Source organism: Rhinatrema bivittatum, chromosome 1, assembly GCF_901001135.1.
Source record: "Rhinatrema bivittatum chromosome 1, aRhiBiv1.1, whole genome shotgun sequence".
NCBI lineage: Eukaryota > Metazoa > Chordata > Amphibia > Gymnophiona > Rhinatrematidae > Rhinatrema > Rhinatrema bivittatum.
In genome coordinates this window covers 161,861,067-161,883,902 of record NC_042615.1, presented here as the reverse complement: position 1 = coordinate 161,883,902, position 22,836 = coordinate 161,861,067, and the positions used below count along the sequence as shown (strand labels likewise).

Here is a 22,836-nt window from a genome sequence, read left to right as displayed (position 1 = left end):
TGGCGCAGAATCCCCCCAGGAGTAATATATGCAACTCTTCCACAATAGATAGTGCTCTGTACCCCATACCAAAATTCCTACCAAAAATAGTATCAGCTTTCCATATTAATCAGGCTATTGTATTTCCTATGTTCTTTCCGAAATCACATGCACAAGAAGATGAAAAGGCCCTCCACATCTTAGACTGTAAGAGGGCTTTGGTTTATTACAAAAGAAGAACTCAGCTACATTGTCAAGATTCTCAGCTCTATCTCTTGCACCCTGTCTAGGCATAGCAGTGGCCAAATGAACATTGTCCAGTTGGCTAGCAGACCTTATTTCACATTGCTATTCTCTAGCAGGCATCCAGATTCCACACACTATCAAGGCTCATCAAGTGAGAGCCATGGCTACATCAATGGCTCATCCGTGAGCTTTACCTTTTAAAGACATCTACAAAGTTTACCCTTGGGGGAATTCTGCGCTACTGCAGAATGCAGAATTTTCACAGATTTCCATCCTTGTGCAGAATTTGCAATTTTGCGCAGAATTTAAGGTGGTTAGTGGGCTGCGAGTGGCTCCCATCCCACTTGTAGCCAAGGGGCAAGGAGGCCTGGTGGGCTGGGAGCGGAGCTCATCCTGTTCGCAGCTGAAGATTAGGATGGCTGGCAGGTCACAAGTGGACCCCATCATGCTCGTGGCTGAAGATCAAGGGCGGTGGTGGGCTACAAGTGGAGCCCATTCTGCTCGTAGCAGAGGAGCAAGGAGGCTTAATGGGCCGTGAGCGGAGCACATTCTGCTCACAGATGAAGAACAGGACTGCCGGTGGGCCATGAGATAGACCAGGTAAGAGAGGCTCTGAGAGAGAGAGGAAGTATGGCACTGTGCTTGTGAGGGTGCTGTGTGTGTGTGTGTGTGTGTGTGTGAGATGGGAGTCTGTGTGAGGTGCTTTTGAGAGGGGGGTCAAAATCTAGGAGTGGAGGGCTAGAGGTGGAGATACAGTGGAAGGGATTGAGCCTGAAGGGGGATGGGAGAGATAATGGAGGAGTTGGGGCCTGAGGGGGGCAGAGTGAAATGGTCTGGCCAGGGAAGTAGGGAGAGAAATGGAAAGGACATCTTTACAGTATACTTTTAAGGGAATTCTGCTCAAAATATTTAAAACTCTGTATCTTTGAACAATAACTCCTTCTGTATTACATTTTTAATTAATTTCTTCAGGACTGTGATGTATATTGGGGGGTTTTTTCCAATATAAAATATGCAGAATTTGGTAGAATTGTAAATGTTTGTTCGTAGATTTTTAAATTTTTATGTGCAGAATTTAAAATATTTGTGCCCAGACCTATTACTGATAGTAAATTCAGACAAGTAGTTTTATGAAGCCTGTTCACCAAGCAGTCCACATTGTATGGTGGGATCTGGATTGCTTTTTCAGTTATTGCTCTGCTGCAACTCTCAGCTTGGGACTCCCCACATGTCATGGCTAATTGAGCCCTGCTTATCGATGGTAAAAACAAGTTTGCTTACTGTAAACTGTGTTTTCTGTGGATAGCAGGATGAATTAACCATTTTAAATATCCGCCTGCCTCCCTGGAATATCTAGCTAGATTTAGCTATCTAATTGACTGAGAAGGTTCATTAGGAAACACCTGAGTGGGAGTGCCCACACATGCTCAGTAGAGCAAAAGCTGTACTTGTGTGGTCCAGTCGGTGCCACCGGATGACATCACCCCACATATGGCTAATTCATTCTGCTATCTACAGAAAACACTATTTACAATAAGCAAATTTGTTTATCCTGCTGTCTATGAAGAACACCCATTATAGGTAAGCAATTTAGTTTTCTGTGCATGTCTCGTGATGATCTTTTCTTGTAAGATGGTGCCTTAAGCTAGGCCCTTTATCACTGTACTATGGCTCTTGGAGAAATTAGGGGGGGGGGGGTTGGGGAGAGTCACTTGACCTCTGTTTGGGTTATGGTGTTGAAGGTACTTGGTGGTAATGTAGAACTTTATCTTTATGGCGAGTACCTACAGAAATTTCCCGTAATGATGAAGCCAAATGTATTATTTATATTTCCAAATATCTGATTTAAAAAGGTTTGGTTTTGAGAAAGAGTGTTGCAAATATTTACAGTGAAATTCTCAGATCGGTGGAATATAGATTGGTTTAAATAAATAAAATAATAATAACATTACAGTGGAAAATAAGGAACTATCCTGGAGATGTCAGATGATAATATTCACCCAGAACAAGAAATAATTGTCTCATAGTAAATATGTGGAAATATTGGAACAATCAGTGTAATATCATGTGATAGTGGGGAAAGGTATTTGGAGGTCACGTAACCTCTAGGTGTATATTAACTAATTGGAGAGTCGTATTGGGAATATATATTGTGTGTTGTATCAAGTGTCTCCGCTGAGTGGTGATGGGAAAAGGTACCGTTAGCGGGAATATGTCTGGGATCTATATAGTTGGTGTTCAAAGTTTTTGGTGGGGAGATGCATAATAGCCACCAGGAGGCTGGAATACATCGTGGAGAGGGCTCTGCTAAGGCTTTCCTCCTCAAGGGGAAAGGTCTGAGGCTGGAGGAGTGTTTCTCTCCAAGGGGAAACTTCCAGGATGTCAGGACTGGGTCCATAAAGATGGAAGAATCGGTTCAGGGATCCACAGTCCATGGACGATCCCAGAGTCCTGCGTTCCAGAAGGGCTAAAGCTTTTGGAGTTCTAGCCCTTCTGTTGCCCCAAGGAGTGTTCCAGAGTTATCTGGGGAGGATCTTCAGTGTTCCAGAGTTATCTGGGGAGGATCTTCAGTGTTCCAGAGTTATCTGGGGAGGATCTTCAGTATTCCAGAGTTATCTGGGGAGGATCTTCAGTGTTCCAGAGTTATCTCTGGGGAGGATCTTCAGTGTTCCAGAGTTATCTGGGGAGGATCTTCAGTGTTCCAGAGTTATCTCTGGGGAGGATCTTCAGCTGCGCGCAGGATGGGCTCCGCTCACAGCCTTCTGGGCCTCCTTGCTCTTCAGCCACGAGCATGATGGGGTCCACTTGTGACCTGCCAGCCATCCTGATCTTCAGCTAGACAGAAAATAGTAATAACTGGACTGTGATTGGGGGAAAAAAAAAAGCTCTGAAAAGAATTTGAGTAAGTTAATTTTAATAAATGGGGAATTATCAGAATAGTGTAAAAAAAACCCATCCTACAAAAGTGGAAAGAGAAGATGTGATTATGGTATTTTTTCCTACAATTTTAAGAATAGATTTGGAAGAAAAAAAGTTTTGTTGTTTTTGCTGTTGCTGATGGTTCTACTTATGCTGTAAAAAGCCTGTATACCCTTACAGACTCAATGTATCTATATGTCATTTTATTCTGCTGGTGTCCCCAGATTGTAAATACAAAGTTTGTTTTTGTATGAGGCTGTACTTTATCCTAAGGTGTTGATCTGACAGAAATTGGTATCAAATCTGAAGAAACAGAGGTGCATTCAGAGGGGTCAAAGAGGGGGAAGTCTGTTGAAGAAGGTTTCCATTTTCAGGATGACAAAATGGAGCCTCTGCTTCTGAGCCTGGTCCACTTCACCATCTGCTTGACCATTTTGATTTCTGAGCCCATAGAAATTGGTGTTTTGCTCTAAAACAAGCATCAGACACTTTAGCAATTTCTTGTGCCCAATCAGGATGTGACGCTTGCAGAAAGACAGTGTGCACTGGAAGGATGCATACTGAAAAAAACCACACTTTCTACTAAAATGAGAAGCGTTAATTCCTTATTCGTCATGAGGAATTGGGGCATGAAACAGTATATCAGACTTAAAATGCTTTTTGCAGCCAAGTGCACCTTCAAAGGACAAATAGCATTAACAAACATTGGCTCAGATATGGTGATTGATTTCCTATTTCCCTTTCCCTTCTCATTGTTTTTTTTTCAGGTTGGTGCTTTCCTCGGTATCCGATTACTTTGCTGCCATGTTTACTAGCGATGTGAAGGAGGCAAGACAGGAGGAAATCAAGATGGAAGGTGTGGAACCAAATGCTCTCTGGTCATTAGTTCAGTATGCATATACAGGTAAAAAGCACATTTTAAAAAAAGACAATGTATAATACAGTTCAAAGCCTTTTCTCCCATTTTGGCACTGGTCCAATAACGTCTTTGAAATAGAAATTCTGGAAAAATATTTGCTTTTTTTTCCATGTCCTGTGTTTTTTCTGAAATGTGTATTTCTGGTTATTTCTTTTTTTATTTTGGCTAGAAAGATATATTCCAGGAGCACAACTATTCCTCTGTCTGTCTTAGAAGTGAAAAATTAAAACCTATAAGCTAGATTTTTAAACCTGCGCACAGTTCCCGGTGCCCACGTGCACACGTGTGCTCGATTTTGTATCAGCGTGCGTGTGGGTGCCCTACTCGTGTGCATGGGGGGGGGTTTGTAAACACCGCATAGTAACACAAGTAGGCCTACCCCAGTTCCCTAACCCTATTCTTCCTCTCTCTTCTCCTCTCCTCCCTGAGTTCTAACCCCCCCCCCCCCCCCAAACTATTAGGTTTTTTTTGTTTCAACACTTACTTCATCTTCCAAGTTGAAGTAAGTTTTGCACACCGGCCAGCTGCCGGCATGTGCTTCCCTGGGACAGAGTCCTAGTGTCCACTGTCCCGGCCCACCATAACCTCTCACTCTCACAGACACTGATACACTCTCAGGGTGTAAGACACTCTCTCTCCCCCCCCCCCCACTCACACACACTCTTACTCCCCTGGATTTTCTCATACACACTCATGCTTTCACTCTTACTGGCTCCCTCACAACCTCAGAGCCTCTCAGATAAAACTCTATGCAGCAGAAATAATGCTGAATGTTGAGAATTGTGTTATGCAGACTAATCTGGAAAATGCACTAATTTCTACATGAGTCATAATGAATCAGTCCTCAGCTGCAGGCTTCAATTGATTATCCTGGCTCCCTTAATGTTTGCCAAATACAGTTCATGTGTAACAGCAATCCTAATTCTCCAACGAATCAAGCTGATTTCACATCCCACTTCATACTTTGTCACCTCCAGCTGAGTCAAACAATTAATCTAATTACTGCCACGTGGCTATTGGGGAGGCGCTGATTGCTGCTATTGGCACTGAAGCCCATTCTGCTGCCTCCTTTGTGCAGGCCCCCTGGGTTTCCACTTCCTCCATGTTGATCTCGTACATTGTGAGATCCGCCATAGAGAAAGTGCTACTCTTGCACATTCCCAAAGATTACATGTACCAATCAGTAAAAAGTAATTTATTTTTTTTTTTACATCTGCTTCCCTTTCTTATTTTTTTGCCATTTCCTTTTATATTGCCTTTTTTTCTATTTCTTTTCTCTCCACCTGTCTTCTTCCCTCAAACACACAGTCAGGTTCTCATTCTCACGTGCATTTCTCTCTCACACACATACACACACAGGCTCTCACTGTCACATGCTCTCTCTCTCATGCAATCATTCATACACACAGTCTCTCACTGGCACAGGCTGTCTGAGTCTCACACACAAGCTCTCTCACACCCCCACATGCTGCCTTGCTCAAGCACAGGCTCTCACTCTAACATGCTGTCTCTTTCACACACACAGAGGCTCTCACATGCTGTCTCTGCAAACACACACAGTCTCTCAACTCACTCTCACACACAATCTCTCAACTCATCTCATACTCGCACACACCTCTCTCTCACCTCTGGGCCTCTTCTTTACGGGTTGCCACAGGATGGGCTCTGCAGCGGCCCTAGTCTTCCCGGCCCCGCTGCTCCTCTTCTGCACGCGGCTGAAGCACCTCCTACCCACGCGGCTGACGCGCCTCCTCCTTCCTGCCCGTGTGGCTCCGGCAACATTTGTCTTCCGGGGCAGGGCGGGCAGGAAGGAAGTAGGAGGAGCACCTGCAGTGGCTGATACACCTCCTTCCTGCCTGCGCGGCTCCAGCCACATACTTTACTGCGACGCGCTAGCTTTTTGGGCCATGTCTCTTCCAGTGGCGTAGCCAGAATTGATTTTTTGGGTGGGCACAAGGTTAACATGGGTGGGCTGTAGGCATGCAGGTCTACTAGTTGGTTTTTTTACTGATAAATAATGCCAAATTATGCAGCATAGCATTCACATCTACGCCTAAGTATGAGGTTTACTTAATGATACAAACATAATTCACGGTGATTTGTGGTACTTTAGCCTTCTTATTATTACGATTTTATACACGGCTCCTACCTGTCCATAAATTTTGAGAGAGAGGTTGTGTTGCTTATATTTAAATTGCTAACATCTCAAAATATAGATATATATTTTTACCTTTGTTGTCTGATCTTTGTATTTTTCTAATCAGTTGGTCCTGGTCTCTTTTTCCCATTTTTTCCCTTATAGCTCATTTCCTAATTCCTTTTCAGTGTCTTTCTTCTATTACTGTCTTCTTCCCTTCCACACACACACACACACACACACACATACACGCTTTCTCTCTCAGACTCCCTCTCACACACTCAAGCTGTCACTCTCATATGCTCTCCCCCCCCCCCCCCCCCCACAAGCTCACATTCTCTGCAGACACACATACAAGTTCTCACTTTCTCACCCCTCCCCAGGCTTATATTTTTATGCACACACAGACCACATCCAGGCACCCATTCTCACCCACACACATAAACCCAGACTCCCATTCTCACCCACAAACCCATGCTCCCAGTCTCACCCACACATATTCAAGCTCCCATTCTCATCCATACATATACACATTTAAGGTCCTATTCTCACCCACACATACACACATTCAAGCACCCATTCTTATCCACATATTCAAGCTTCCATTCTCACCCACCCACACAAACCCAGGCTCTCATTCTCACCCATATATACACACATTCAAGCTCCCATTCTCACCCACCCACAAACCCAGGCTCCCATTCTCAACCACACATACACCCATTCGAGCTCCCATTCACCCACATATTCAAGCTTCCATTCTCACCCACATACACACCCAGGCTCCAGTTTTCACCCACACACACTCCCATTGTCATCCACACATACACATTCAAGCACGTGCACAGCTTCCGCTTTCTCCCCCAGAGCAGGAAGATCAGCTGCCTCTCCTGCTGCCACCCGTTCTCCTGCTATCTTCGGGCCAAACGGCCGCCGATTTTCCTGTTTGGGGGAGCGGAAGCGCCGCGCACAGCTTCCGCTTTCTCCCCCAGAGCAGGAAGATCAGCTGCCTCTCCTGCTGCCACCGGACTCCTGCTATCTTCGGGCGTCGGGCCGTACTGCCCGCCGAACTTCCTGTCGGGGGGGGGGGAGCGGAAGCGCAGCGCACAACGTACGCTTCCTCCCTGCCCCCCCCAGCAGGAAGATCGGCGGGCAGTACGGCCCGTCGCCCGAAGATAGCAGGAGTCCGGTGGCAGCAGGAGAGGCAGCTGATCTTCCTGCTTTGGGGGAGAAAGCGGAAGCTGTGCGCGGCGCTTCCGCTCCCCCAAACAGGAAAATCGGCGGCCGTTTGGCCCGAAGATAGCAGGAGAACGGGTGGCAGCAGGAGAGACCAGCTGATCTTCCTGCATTGGGGGGAGGAAGCGGAAGCTGCGCGCGGCGCTTCCGCTCCCCCCCCCCCCGAACAGGAAGACCGGTTGGCCATATGGCCGCAGCACTGCTTCCCCATGTGTGCCGTGATGGCGCGCGAGGCGTGGGTTCTCTTGTTCGCTGTCGCGGGGATGGGATCCCGCGACAGCCTTGCAGTTTCGGTGCCAGTTGGGTGGGCACCTGCCCACCCGTGGCTACGCCACTGGTCTCTTCCCTTTTGGGGTTGGAGGAGGCAGGTCTTCAGCTTCGCCCCGCCTCCCCGCAGCAGCCGCGGCGCCATGGACCGGCAAAAAACCCCAACGGCCCGGTACTGGTCCGCGGACCGGTGGTTGGGGACCTGCTTTAGGCGACCCCTGTGTTTTGGTCGTTCGACCCCAGCCGGGGTCGCGACCCACAGGTTGAGAACCGCTGATTTACATGCTTAAAATAGGGTTTTACACATGTAAATGCCCTTTACCTGTGTAAGTGGAATTTTGAAAATTGTTACAATATACCATTGAATTGCCCACAAGATATTCACATGTAAGTGTACTTTACACACACAAATGGCTTCTTAAAATTGCTATGATAGCATGTTACATTTACACAGGTAACTCCTTTTAAAATTACCCCCGTAGAGAATAGCCAATGCTTATCACTGTGATAGTAGTATGGCATCTGTTTACTGTTTGGGATCTTGCCAGGTACTTGTGATCTGGCTTGGCCACTGTTGGAAACAGGATGCTGGGCTTGATGGACCCTCGGTCTAACCCATTATGGCAAGTCTTATGTTCTTATGACTACAAACCAGAATGCTTGAGTTGCAAGTTCGATTTCCCTCTACCATTGACTTTCTGTGTAATGTTGAACAAATGATTTCACTTTCTTACTCTGAAGTTAAATATTTACCTAAATTTTTATGGTCTGGGGTCCTGATAAGCATGGGGGTAACCTGCACGGAGCAACAGTTACTACCCTTAACCAAAGGCATGGGGATTATTACCATTAACCATAAGCCTTGATTCTATTCACACAACTGCAATATTGCTCGCTGCTTCGGCGGCAGGAGGGAAGGAGAATTGGATTCAGATGATAACCAACACTGGACCCGACTTTTATAATCTGGGGTACTGATATACAGATATAAGGGAAGAAGCACAGGACTGCTTCTACAGTCAAGTCCAAAAGCAAAGCATGTCAAGCAAACAAATTGTGTTTATAATTGTTATGTACGCCACATTGGACAGCATTAAGAAAATGCCATACTGGGTCAGACCAAGGGTCCATCAAGCCCAGCATCCTGTTTTCAACAGTGGCCAATCCAGGCCATAAGAACCTGGCAAGTACCCAAAAACTAAGTCTATTCCATGTTACCGTTGCTAGTAATAGAAGTGGCTATTTTCTAAGTCAACTTAATTAATAGCAGGTAATGGACATTGCTGAGAGGTCATGGAATATAAATTTTATAAATAAATAAATAAATAAGCAGCATTGTCTGAATTTTCAAGAAGGCTCTTCACCCAGTAAAAATGTTGCTAACAGTAATTTTTTTATGGGTTTGACAGTTGTTTGGTTTTCATTCTAAATATTACTACCCGTATCAAAAGACTTGGGGATTACTGCACGGAGCGCCAGTTACTACTTTTAAGAGAAACATGGGGGTAACCTGCATGGCAGATACTACCTTAAGAAGCTTGCTCGGTAGACTGGATGGACCAGTTAGTTCTTTTCTGCTGTCGTTACTATGTTACCTCCTTATTTATGCTTTTTTTTTTTTAGGCCACCTGGAATTAAAAGAAGACAATATTGAGTGCCTGCTTTCTACAGCATGCCTCCTACAGCTGTCACAAGTTGTAGAAGCTTGCTGTAAGTTCTTGATGAAACAACTTCACCCTTCTAACTGCCTTGGGATTCGCTCGTTTGCTGATGCACAAGGTTGCACGGATTTGCACAAAGTGGCTCACAATTATACCATGGTATGCTTTTATTTTCAAAACCAAAGGCAGAGTTCAATAGTGATCTAACCTATCATCTTTAACTGGTCAACTGTAGCATATTTGTTTAATATTCTTAGAGAAAGCTTTCTTTCATAGCAGAAATAATACAAAACTTGATTTACCTTGCTTTAGGGAGAAATTTGCCTTTTTTATTTCGGGAAATGATAGCTCAGGAGTAAAACACTAAATACAGTGGGGCAGATTTTAAAAGCCGTATGCGCGCCAAGCCTACTTTGCGTAGGCCCGGTGATGTGCGTAAAGCCCCGGGACATGCATATGTCCCGGGGTTGAAAAAAGGGGCGGGGTGTGGGCGGTCCAGGGTAGGGCGGGGCTGTGGCCAGAGGCCTCCGTAGGGCTGCTAGGCCAGGGAATCGCATGCCGGCACTTGGCTGGCGCGCACAACTTACGCCTGCCCAGAGGCAGGCGCAACTTGTAAAACAAAGGTTAGTGGGGATTTTAGGTAGGGCTGGGGGGAAGGTGGGGGGGAGGGAGGAAGGAAAGTTCCCTCCAAGGCCGCTCCGATTTCGGAGCGGCCTTGGAGGGAACAGGGAAAGCCATCAGGGCTCCCCTAGGGCTCGGCGCACGCAAGGTGCACTAGTGTGCTCCCCCTTGCGTGTGCCGACCCTGGAATTTATAACATGCGCGCGGCAGCGCACACATGTTATAAAATCGGGTGTACATTTGTGCGCGCCGGGTAGCACGCACAAATGTGTACCCTGCATGTGCTTTTTAAAAAATCTACCCCAATGAGTATATTGATATAATTGCAGCCACTCATGATATATCAGTGACTAATTCCAGTAAAGATCAAGTTTTCTTTTTTTTGGGAAAAAGAATCAAAATTTAGTGGGGAAACTTGGAACAGAAAAGTTTATTGTAAACTACAGCGCTTACCAGTCTGAAAGTGACTGTTCCCATATGACTTTAAGACAAGTTAATGCTTTGCAACATCATTTTATGAAATCTTGCTGAAGGCAAGAATAAAACTTAAATTTTGTTATGCTAGTCTCCTGTGCTTGATAAAAGTTATTACTGATCCTATTAGCTTTGCCAGGAGCAGAACATTTTTTAAATGACTCAGATATATTCAAGAAGACTGGTAGAGTGAGTGTTGAAATAGAGCTATATGTGAAATATCTGATAGTTCAAAACTTGCATGGTAAATGATGATTAGTGCTGGCAAGGTATAATTTAATAGCTATCTCAAATTGGAAAAAAAAGAGAAGAGGCTGGTTGCTAAAATTGGTCATCATTTGTATTATCCTTGATTAGTATAATCTTGTATTTAGAAGTCAGAGGGGAGATGGCTAGGAAGGAAATGATGGCAACTTTTAGCTATTTATTATCAAACTATTATCCAAATAAGTTATTTGAGAACAGGACAGTGCCTTTCTGTATATAATTACTACATTTGTGTATTGCTTCAAAAACTTATTTGCGCTGAGTTTTCAGGAGATTGAATGATTGATTTTCATTTCTTTAGGATCTACTCTTGGTATCTCACCAAAAATTGTCACAATTAAAATGTGTTTCTAACAGGATGTCAATCTTCTATGCTTTCCCCATGGTGTTTCATTAAGCCACATTGGTCCCAAACCAGCTAGTCTTGTTTTCAGTGTTTTATCCACAATGAATATGCATGAGATAATGAAGATGCTTACGTGTAGCAGATGTTCTCTGTGATTGCAGAACAAACAGCCACAAGTGAGTGAAGCCAGCCAATGGTGCCTTGTCGGAGCAAAAGATCTCTCTCTTATTTTAATTAGGGAATAGCCACTGCTACTGATTGCATCAGTAGCATGGGATCTTCTTAGTGTTTGGGTAATTGCCAGGTTCTTGTGGCCTGGTTTTGGCCTCTGTTGGAAACAGGATGCTGGGCTTGATGGACCCTTGGTCTGACCCAGCATGGCAATTTCTTATGTTCTCTCTCTAAGCTCAGTATCCCAAATCTTAAGTGAGCATGTGCAGGAGTTCCTGTGTTGGATATACGGGGAGGTGGGAGGGATTGTGTAGCTGTTTGTTTTGCTGTCCATGGAGAACATATGCTAAAGGTAAGCTTCTTAGTTTTCTCAGAGGACAAGCATAAACAAAGTCTGCAAACAAGTGGGGACTCCCTAGCTAAAGGTTGCGATTCTAAGTCTTAATTAGTTGTGTCTGTTTCTCACAACCCGCCTAGCCCAGTGGAGGGTAGCTGCATTTGGCCAGGCAGTCTTGAAAAGCATATTTAAATAAAAGCTTCTCTGTCATTCTTCAAATCCTGTTGCAGACAGTGATGTTTCACAAATGTGTATAATGAAGACAATGTGGTGGTTTTACAGATGTCTTGGATGGATCCAATTATAGGTGTTCCTTTGTTGTTGCAGTTGCTCACTCCTGGAGAGCTGTAATTTCCCCTGAAAGAGTAACTCTTGTTGATGAGAAACAATGAGATATGTATTATGAAAGCCATTTTGATAATGTAGGTTCAGAAACTTGAAACCCCTGTCTGTAACATCAAATAACAGAAATAATTGGGAAGATTTTCTGAAAGGTTTAGTTCTGTTTAGAAAACAGTGGAGTATTTCTCCATTCTAGCGTATGTAGAGTTTGGTGTACAGGCAGTGAATGTGGTTTTAGGAAAAAAGTTGGAAATACAATTGACTGATTCATATGAAATTGTGTTACTACCTTGGGTAAAAACTTTGGATATATTCTCAACACAATTCTGTTTTTAAAAATTTAAGTATAAGGCAAATAATGTATTGAAGCCTGAAGCTCACCAACTCTACAAATTGAAGTCATTTCTATGAGGAACAGTCTTCCATGTCAGGTTCCATAGTTGCTAACAGTTCATATAGAGACTTCATTAATTATGTTAGGACTACGTCCAGATCCCATTGAGGAGGTGAATGTCTGAGTGGTGGCTTTAGATTCAACAATCCCTTTATGAAATGAGCTACTAATGGGTGTTGAGAAGGGGGCATTCTTCATAACAGTCATAGTATGCTGTAATTGCCCTCAAATGAAATCTTACTGAATTTGACTTCAAACCAGAATCTGCTGCATGCAGAAAATATTGAAGGTTCATAGAGGGATGGTAGAAGAATGGATCACTGTTATGTTCCACAAACCAGAGGGAGAATCTCTTCCATTTGAAATTGTATGACCATCTTGTAGCTGGTTTCCTAGCTGTCAACAGAATTGTCTTCTGATGGCAAAGAGAGTTTATCTATCGATTCAATTTCCATGCTGTGAGGGCCAATGATTGAAGGCTGGGGTGGAGCAGAGAGCGGATGTATTGAGTCTGTAAATTTGGAAATATTTGTAGGCATTTTGGGTGGCCTACTGCTAGTCTCTGTAACCTCGGAAAACATGTTTGATGGGGCCAAAATGGGGCTGCAGTGAGCATTTCTCCTATGTCCTTCCTTAGATTCAGTAGTATCCACACAATTAGAGGAATTGAGGGAAACGCATACATTAAACCCTTGTTCCAGGGTTTTGAGAGAGCATCTGATGCTAACAAGTCTTGCGCTGGTCTTCTGAACCAGAACCAAGGAATTATGCGATTCTGAGGAGAAGCAAAAAGATCTATCTTTGGATTTCTCCACTGACAAAACCATTTTCTTACTGCACTGTGGTGGAGAGATCATTCGTGTGGTTGGAAATGATTAATATATCTGCTAAACCATTCTTTTCTAGAGATAAACTGCAGAAAGTTGAATGTATGTCCATTTCTGGATTCTGAGTGCCTCCTTGCAAAGATGAAAGGAACATGTTCCTCCCTGTTTGTTTATATAAAACATCACTACTTGATTGTCTGTCTGAATCTGGAGGACCGGTTTGATATCCAGGGTTTGAATGCCTGTAGTGCTCTGAATATGGCCCTGAACTCAATAGATTGATGTGTAGTATGGACTCTGTAGAGTCTAACCTCCTTGAATATAAATGACATCTAGATGAGCTCCCCGCCACTGTGGGGATGCATCTATGATTATAGTTTTCTGTTCTTATGGAGGATGAAAACGAAGGCGTCTTAGCAGATTTGGTTACCTTGTCTACCATTCCAGAGACTGGGTAAGTTGCCTGGTTATCTGAACTGTGTGTGATAATGGGTGAATTTGTGGATTGCAACAAAACCTGCGATGCCAGTGAGCATGCCTCATGTGCAAACACACAGGAGGAGTTATATGCACTGTTGAAGCCATGGGACCTAACATTCTCATAAATGCCTTGGCTGTAACTAATTGATGTGCACCAAAACAATGCAAACAGGGTCTATTAATTTGAATGCTCTGTTCTTTGAGAGATATGCTTTTCCTTTTTGAGTATCTGTATTAAGAGTATTTAGGGACAGTGGACTGCAAGATGCCTTGATGTGATGTGTAAGGATAAATAGATGGAAATTGGGACACATCAGAGAAACAGTAAAGCACATTGCTTGAGCGTAAATGACAGAAAGTAGCAAAGATGCAGATGTAACAGAAAACAGCTTTTAACACATTACTGTGAAATACTTATGGGGCTCCTTTTCCTTTGCATAGCTCTTAACAGCCACTGCTTTTTAACAGTAAACTTCTTTTTACTAGAAATTGATGAACTAACAATTACATTTTGCTTTAGTAAAGCAAAGACGTGAAGCTGCTGAGCCCCTCTCTCCTTCCAGATTAGGATGTTGGCTCAGCTGTAATAGACAAAGTAGAAAGGACTGCGCTTGTGCCAGTACACATTATAAAAGAAAACCAGACAAGACATCCTGCCATCAGTTTTGACTAAATTCCCTGTGCCACTGTAACTCACATATCCCTAAAATAACAGAGATCCACGTCCATGGTTCATGGTAGGGATGGTGTGCTTTTCTTCTGCTTAGACCAAACAGCAGGCCAAAGTCCACCCAGCTCTTTGTCTCTTTTGATTCCAATAGGCTGGGAGTGGCCATTGCTAAGCAGACTCTCTCCACCTGGCTAGTGGACTGCATTTCCTTCTGCTGTGTCCAGGCGGGACTGTGACTGGGGGGCCACATCACAGCTCATTCTGTTCGAGCCATGGTGACTTCTGTGGCTCACCTGTGTGCTATTCCAGTGGCAGAGATCTGCAAGGCTGTGACATGGAGTTCACTCCCACCTTTGCAGCTCATTATTATTATCTGGATAGGGACGGCCGCCAGGATAGCAGTTTCGGCCAGTCTGTCCTCAGAAATGTCTTTCAGCTGTGAACCCAACTCTTGTGCCCTAGGGCCCCTGATTTGAGTTCAATTTGACCCTGCTGTTACCAACAGCACCTCTGTTGTGCCCGTTGACACCTATTGTTGATCGTCTTGTTCCATGGGGCCAGCCTGTAGCTTGGGATTCACCCACATGCGAGTACTACCATCCCACTTGTCCTAGGACAAAACGAAGTTGCTTACATATAACAGGTATTCTCCTAGGACAGAAGGATGTTAGTCTTCAGGAACCCACCCAGCGGAGTCGGGTTCTCCTTGTTTGTTTTATTTTTTCGTAATCTACTTATGAGACTGAAGAGAGCCCCCGTGTGGACACGTGGATAGTGGTGTGCTGGGCATTCTCAGTGTGCCAGTTTTCTCTGTGCCGGGCTCCATCTGATGATGCTGCCCACATTTGAGGACTAACATCCTGCTGTCCTAGGAGAAAACCTGTTTACAGGTAAGCAACTTCGCTTTCTCAAGAGTTAAGAAACTCATTGACTATTTATATGCAGACACTAATTACAATCAAACAAGGCACAGGTGTTGATACCTACCTTTCATTGCCATCTCCACTCATATGTGTCAGCTTGAGTGTATATTATCAGCTCAAACATTCAAGGGTATGCAAACGTTTGAATAGGACCATTTTATTTCCTTTATTGCTATGGTTTGTTTAATAATGATAGTGCTGTTCTGTGATGCATAATAAATTTGAAACACGTTAAAAATAACAGACTTTTTTTTTTATCACTCATGTTTTCTTAAAATGCTATACATCTTACAAATTCTGCCAGGGGTATATAAACTTATGATCACAAATGTATTTTTAAAAGTTTTTATGAGTTTTCCCTTTATGACCAACTTCTTTTCAAATTCTCTCTGAGCCTATCTTATCAATATTTTATGTTTAACTAGCCAATGCTTATGCTTTTCCCTATTTTCATTAGATGACTCTTCTTTCAGTTTTGGAAAGAAGTTCTTTTGGCTAAAATAGCCTCTTTCACCTCACCTTTTAATTATGTTTTGTCTTCCTTCCACTTTTCTTAATGCATGGAATACATCTGGACTGCACTTCTAAGATGGTATTCTTAATAATGTCCACGCCTGTTGTTGTGTATTCATTTTTTTCTAACTATTTTCCTCATTTTCTCAAAGTTTCCTTTGTAAAGCTAGAGCTGTAAACTTACTTATTGTCCTCCTTTCAGTCATTAATTCAAATTTGATTGTTATGATCGCTATTGCCAAGTGACCTCCATCACCTTTACCTCTTATATCAAATCCTGCATTCATTAAGAATTAGATCCAAAATAGCTCCCCCTCTCATCAGTTCCTGAACCAATTGCTTCATGAAGCAGTAATTTATTCCATCCAGGAATTTTACCTCTCTAGCATGGCCTGATGTTACATTTACCTAGTCAATATTGGGGTATTTGAAGTTCTATTTTTGAAAGAGTCATTCTGGTTAATGTAAACGGAGGACATTTTTATCTATTGAAAAAGACAAAAGAAAAAATTGTTGCATTAAAAAAATGAGGAAGGTGAATGATCGATAAGACCGGTTAGTGTCTAATTGAAAAGTGACACATAACGTCAAGGCTTGCTGACACCTTCATAGGCTAATTTTTGAAGTTTATTTGGGTTCCACATTTGTGTATATTTGGTATTTGAAGTTCCCCATTATTACTGCACTGCCAAATTGGTTAACTTCCCTAATTTCTGTTAGCATTTCATCGTCCATCTTATCATTTATGTTGCGTCTATGGGCCCTTGGGCCAAGGCAGGATTGGCTCTACCTGCAGAGAGGAGCCCTGCAGGTTCTTACTGTCGGCAAGTGGATCCAGGTGAGGCAGAGACCCATCAGGACCTTCATCTGTACCAGTACTCAATCCCCTTGGATTGAACCTTTGGATGCCAGAGCCAGCAGGATTTAGATGGGGTCTCTGCTGATGTCAGGTGAGGTCCATAGATAGCTAGGTCATAGGCAAGCAGTGGTTCGAGATATCCGGGATCCAAGCAATGGTCAAGCATGCCAACGTCCAAAAAATGGTCAGAGGCAAGCAGTGGTCAAGTGTATCTGCGGTCCAGGCCAAGGTCAACCTAGGTGTCCATCCGAGTAGAGGAGCAGTGGGACGGATAGGCAGGGCAGGTAGGCAAGGACAAGAACAAGCGGACAACGTAGAAGGAACAGACGAGGATGAAGTTAGAAGACAAGCCGGAGATAGATGGACGAGGACTGAGGACAGAATGGATGAAGACTGAAGGCAATGCTAGAATGAAGACGATGCTGGAACAAAGACTGGAACACTGGAAAGCAACATGTACTACTTAGCAAGTAGTTGGACCTGTTGCTGAGGCAATTGTGTTTGGAGCATTGCCCTTTTATAGGGCCAGAGCACTGACATCATCACTAGGGGCCGCGGGGACCTTTCCCACCATGGTCCTTTTAAATGTGGGGAGATTGTGAATGCATGCCTAAGGAGAAGCACAGCACATGTACACTGGCAGCATCCTGCCAAGTGGATCCAGGAGCTATGCTAACATTGTCTCGCTGCCACTGAGGAGAAGCATGTTGCCAAAAAGTCAGTCCATAGCTTCTGTACAAAAATGTAGCATTCTGCAGCTGGTGGTAATAGTATTAATGGTGGAGTAATCTTTAGTGAAGATTCAGACTCCGGCACTAAAATTAAAGAATACCCTTGTTTTGAATGATCTCTTGACCCATGGGAATGGTCAGCGCTGACTAAAGTACTGCACCGAGGTGAACTTGCAGTGTTGATCTCATGATGACAGTGTGCCCTATCTGCCACCATGGTCCTTTAGAACCATAGAAGATGAAAAACTAGACCGGGCTACTGATGGTGCCGATATTCCTTCTGTGCTGAATATCTGTACCAACATTGAGTCTTGGTACATTTTTTCGATGCAGTGTTTTATGGATGACATCTCTGCAGCTTCTGGGGATTTCTTCTTTCTTTTTGAAAAGTCCAGGGAATGAGTGATTTTTTTCCTTTCTTTTTCACCTTAGACCCCTGAGATTCTGATTCCTTATAATCATCTCTATTTTTCCTGACAGTGAAGAGAATTCATATTTTTGCTCAGTTTCCTTGAATGCACGGTCTCGTGCTGACATTCTTCCACCCAGAGCTCAATCTGATGCATTGTGATCTGGTCTTAAGCGCACACCTTATGAAAATCCTGCATTGCCATCTTGTAATACATCTTGAAGCATACATCATGGAATGACACTTGCCACAGGATTTAAATGGTGATCTTCCTGCTTTTGCCAATTTATATGAAATGGCTATATGGGAAAGGGTAGCTAAATTAAACTATCCTACTTTTTTTTTTTTTAAGAGAAATAAGAACATAAGAACATGTCATACTGTGTCAGACCAAGGGTCCATCAAGCCCAGCATCCTGTTTCCAACAGTGGCCAATCCAGGCCATAAGAACCTGGCAAGTGCCCAAAAACTAAGTCTGTTCTATGTTACTGTTGCTAGTAATAGCAGAGGCTTTTTCTAAGTCAACTTAATTATAGCTGTGTTTAAAAAAGGATTGGATAAGTTCTTGGAGGAGAAGTCCATTACCTGCTATTAAGTTCACTTAGGGGCGGATTTTAAAAGGAGCGCGAATAGCCTACTTTTGTTTGCGCTCCAGGCGCAAACAAAAGTACGCTGGATTTTAGTAGATACGCGCGGAGCCGCGCGTATCTGCTAAAAACCTGGATCGGCGCGCGCAAGGCTATGGATTTTGTATAGCCGGCGTGCGCCGAGCCGCGCAGCCTACCCCCGTTCCCTCCAAGGCCGCTCCGAAATCGGAGTGGCCTCGGAGGGAACTTTCCTTTGCCCTCCCCTCACCTTCCCCTCCCTTCCCCTACCTAACCCACCCGCCCGGCCCTGTCTAAACCCCCCCCTTACCTTTGTCGGGGGATTTACGCCGCCCTCCGGGAGGCGTAAATCCCCGCGCGTCAGCGGGCCTCCTGCGCGCCAGGGCCGCGACCTGGGGGCGGGTCCGGAGGGCACGGCCACGCCCCCGGGCCGCCCCAGGCTGTAGCCACGCCCCCGGACCCGCCCCCGGAACGCTCCGACATGCCCCGAAAACGCCGCGCGGTTCGGGCCCGCCCCCGACACGCCCCCTCCGAAAACCCTGGGACTTAAGCGAGTCCCGGGGCTCTGCGCGCGCCGGTAGGCCTATGTAAAATAGGCTTACCGGCGCGCAGGGCCCTGCTCGCGTAAATCCGCCCGGTTTTGGGCGGATTTACGCGAGCAGGGCTCTTAAAATCCGCCCCTTAGAGAATAGCCACTGCCATTAGCAATGGTAACATGGAATAGACTTTTTTTGGGTACTTGCCAGGTTCTTGTGGCCTGGATTGGATTGGCCTGGATTGGCCACTGTTGGAAACAGGATGCTGGGCTTTATGGACCCTTGGTCTGACCCAGTATGGCATTTTCTTATGTTCTTATGTTAATTAATAGCAGGTAATGGACTCTCCTCCAAGAACTTATCCAATCCTTTTCTAAACACAGCTACACTAACTGCACTAACCACATCCTCTGACACAAATTCCAGAGTTTAGTTGTGTGTTGAATGAAAAAGAACTTTCTCTGATTAGTTTTAAATGTGCCACATGCTAACTTCATGGAGTGCCCCCTAGTCTTTCTATTATCTGAAAGAGTAAGTAACCGATTCACATCTACCCGTTCTAGACCTCTCATGATTTTAAATACCTCTATCATATCCCCACTCAGCCGTCTCGTCTCCAAGCTGAAAAGTCCTTACCTCTTTAGTCTTTCCTCATAGGGGAGCTGTTCCATCCCTTTATCATTTTGGTTGCCCTTCTCTGTACCTTTTCCATCACAACTATATCTTTTTTGAGATCGGTGACCAGAATTGTACACAGTATTCAAGGTACGGTCTCACCATGGAACGATACAGAGGCATTATGACATCCTCTGTTTTATTCACCATTCCCTTTCTAATAATTCCCAACATTCTGTTTGCTTTTTTGACTGCCGCAGCACACTGAACCGATGATTTCAATGTGCTATCCACTATGACGCCTACATCTCTTTCTTGGGTGGTAGCTCCTAATAAGATTGTGTAACTATTGCATGGATTATTTTTCCCTATATGCATCACCTTGCACTTATCCACATTAAATTTCATCTGCCATTTGGATGCCCAATTTTCCAGTCTCACAAGGTCTTCCTGCAATTTATCACAATCTGCTTGTGATTTAACTACTCTGAACAATTTTGTATCATCTGCAAATTTGATTAACTCACTTGTCATATTTCTTTCCAGATCATTTATATATATATATTGAAAAGTATGGGTCCCAATACAGATCCCTGAGGCACTCCACTGCCCACTCCCTTCCAGTGAAAAAGAACTAAAAAAATCCCTCAAAAGTAGCTGAAAAGCTTAAAAACGCAGAGGCTGATATTCAAAGCATGTTTAGCTCCAGATGACTGAGTAAGTAAGACTTATCTGGCTATGTAGTGCTGCTGAATATCTGGTTATGTTCAGTGGTTGCTAGATAGCCAGATAAGTTGTGGGTGGGCAGTGGGCGAATTGGGGCAGCGCTGCTTAGTCAGATAATTTATCCAGCTAAGAAGCGATATTCATCACTAGGCAGCTTATCTAGGTAAGTTAAACTTGCTTAATACCAGGTCTAAACTTAGGTGGCTAAGACAACTGCATAAGTAACTCTTACTATGGGGATAGTCAGCAGCATAGCTATGCTGCTGAATATCCCATCGAAATTAGCTAGACATGTCTATCTGGCTAGCATACAGGCCAAGTTCGCGGGAGAGCAGGCAAGCGCCCGCTCTCCCGGCCCGCACACAGGCCAGTGTCCTGTGCGCGCGACTCAGTAAACCGGAATATTTAAATTAGGGCCGGCGGTAAAAAGAGGCGTTAGGGACACTAGCGCGTCCCTATCGCCTCTTTTTGGACAGGGGCGGCGGCTGTCGGCGGGTTTGACAGCCGACGCTCGATTTTGCCGGCGTCGGTTCTCGGGCCCGCTGACGGCCACGGGTTCGGAAACCGGATGCCGGCAAAATTGAGCGTCCGGTTTTCAACCCGCGAGCCGCAGGCTGATTTTAAATTTTTTACTTTTTTTAACTTTTGGGACCTCTGACTTAATATCGCCATGATATTAAGTCGGAGGGTGCACAGAAAAGCAGTTTTTACTGCTTTTCTGTGCTATTCCCCGGCGCCGGCAGAAATTAACACCTACCTTTGGGTAGGCACAAATTTCTTAAAGTAAAATGTGCGGCTTGGCTGCACATTTTACTTACTGTATCGCATGGGAATGACTAATAGGGCCATCAACATGCATTTGTAGTCTCTCAGAAAACAACTGAGGTGCTTGCGTGGTGACTCCAGCTTGAGAAATCCTTATATGCTCAGATAAGATTTGGGATGCTGAGCTTTCAGAGAGATCTTTTACTCTGACACAGCAGCATCGTATGACATCACCCACTTGTGTGGCTGACTTTGTTCCTATTTGTCCATGGAGAAAGATTTGCATCCACTGCCTCCATTGTATGCAAATGCATTTCATGCATATTTATTGATGATATCCTGAAAATCAGACTGGCTAAGGGGGGCCTTTAAGACAAGGTTGGAGAAGGACCAAATTGAAAAGATAGAAAAATTCTGAAATAAATTTTTGTTTTTGTTGCCATAAGTAATGCTATTAAGATCTTAAATGTACTGCATATTTTTTTTATCCCCGAGTTGTAAAGATATACCTGACTTTTTATCCTAGTTTACAAAGGAAAAGAAAGGCTATGAGATCAGGGTGTGTGTGTGTCAGACTCAGATTTGAGCATAGGCAATATAGGCAACTACCTCTGGTGGCAAATTTTTATGGATGCCAGAGCATTGCTGCCACTGAATATGCCCAATTCCAAATATAATGCTATGCCGCTGTTTCTCTCCTGCAGTGCAGGTTGCAGCAAGGAAGATGAAGAGAAATCAGCATAGAGAAATTCAGCAGCCCTCTCTTGCTAATGGACCCTATGGCACTCTGCCCCTTGCATGGCTTCACAGCTTTTCCTGGTAACAGTAAGCCTGTTCGGGACGAGGGGGCGTGGGGTACTACAGGATTCATCAGCATGAATGGGCTACAGAAGGCCCCACACTGATTTGTCATCTTCCTTGCTGCTGTAGCTCGAGCCATGACCCTGAGATTCGGGGTAGGATGCCTGGTACCCTCCCCCCACACCAGAAGGAGGAGGGTAAGAATAACTCCCGCTTCCCCCATTGCCTGTGGGCACACACCACCTTAATCTAGCCCTGGTCTGTGTCCCTGATACATTCGTGTTTGGTCTCTCATCCACCCCAAGTTTTCAGGTCATGTCATGGGAGACATGAGGACATTGACAGAGGTGGCATATTTGAGCATCGTAGAAAGTATTTGGATATTCTGTTTGCATATTTTGATTTTCTGACTGGTTATAGTAGGTGCAGTATGAATGAAACTTCCCTATTTTTTAGAACACGAGCTCACCCACAAAAACATGGCTGCAAGTCTTTCAGCCGGTGTTGCTGTTTTCCTTCAGTATCAAAATTGCTGCTTTTAAGGTTTTTTTCATGAATGAAATTTAAATTGCTGTGATTTTTCAGAAAGGGTTTTTGCAGCTAATTAGTTGTGCCACATTGATTTCTCGCAAGGCTTTTTAAATGTTGTTTAGATCAAGCAGAGATGTGAAATTGAATTTTAATAATAACGAATCATAACACAGAAGCGCATCCTTTGGTTTCAAGGGCATGTTGTTATGGGAACCACATGGATATATATAGTTAGTGACACTTCAATTAAAATGAATACACAATTCGTTTTATTTGTTGAAAAGTAATTTAGCCAGGCAGATTGGCTGTCTGAAAATTACCCCCCCCCCCCCCCACTATGACTAAAAGTAGGGACAGGGGTCCCATTGCATGCGGACTTCCAGCCGGACTGAAGAGAGGCAGGGGGTTTGGGCGGGATCAGAAAATATTGTGTTGTTTTCCATGAAAAGCAAATGCAAAAGTCCATGGTTGCATTGTAGCCACGACCCTTTCCATGGGTGAAGGATGCGCATATTTTCCCTTGGAGAAT

At 44.2% G+C, this 22,836-nt stretch overlaps 1 protein-coding gene across 5 annotated transcripts in view; it reads left to right on the top strand.

The window, feature by feature from the left end:
- KLHL5 (kelch like family member 5) overlaps positions 1-22,836 on the top strand; it is a 246,063-nt gene that overhangs the window by 161,916 nt on the left and 61,311 nt on the right. For all 5 annotated transcript variants that reach the window (XM_029589386.1, XM_029589364.1, XM_029589379.1 and 2 more), the window contains 2 exons: positions 3,912-4,048; positions 9,327-9,523. In XM_029589386.1, coding sequence (XP_029445246.1) covers positions 3,912-4,048; positions 9,327-9,523 — 334 coding nt within the window. The remainder of the gene's footprint in view (positions 1-3,911; positions 4,049-9,326; positions 9,524-22,836) is intronic.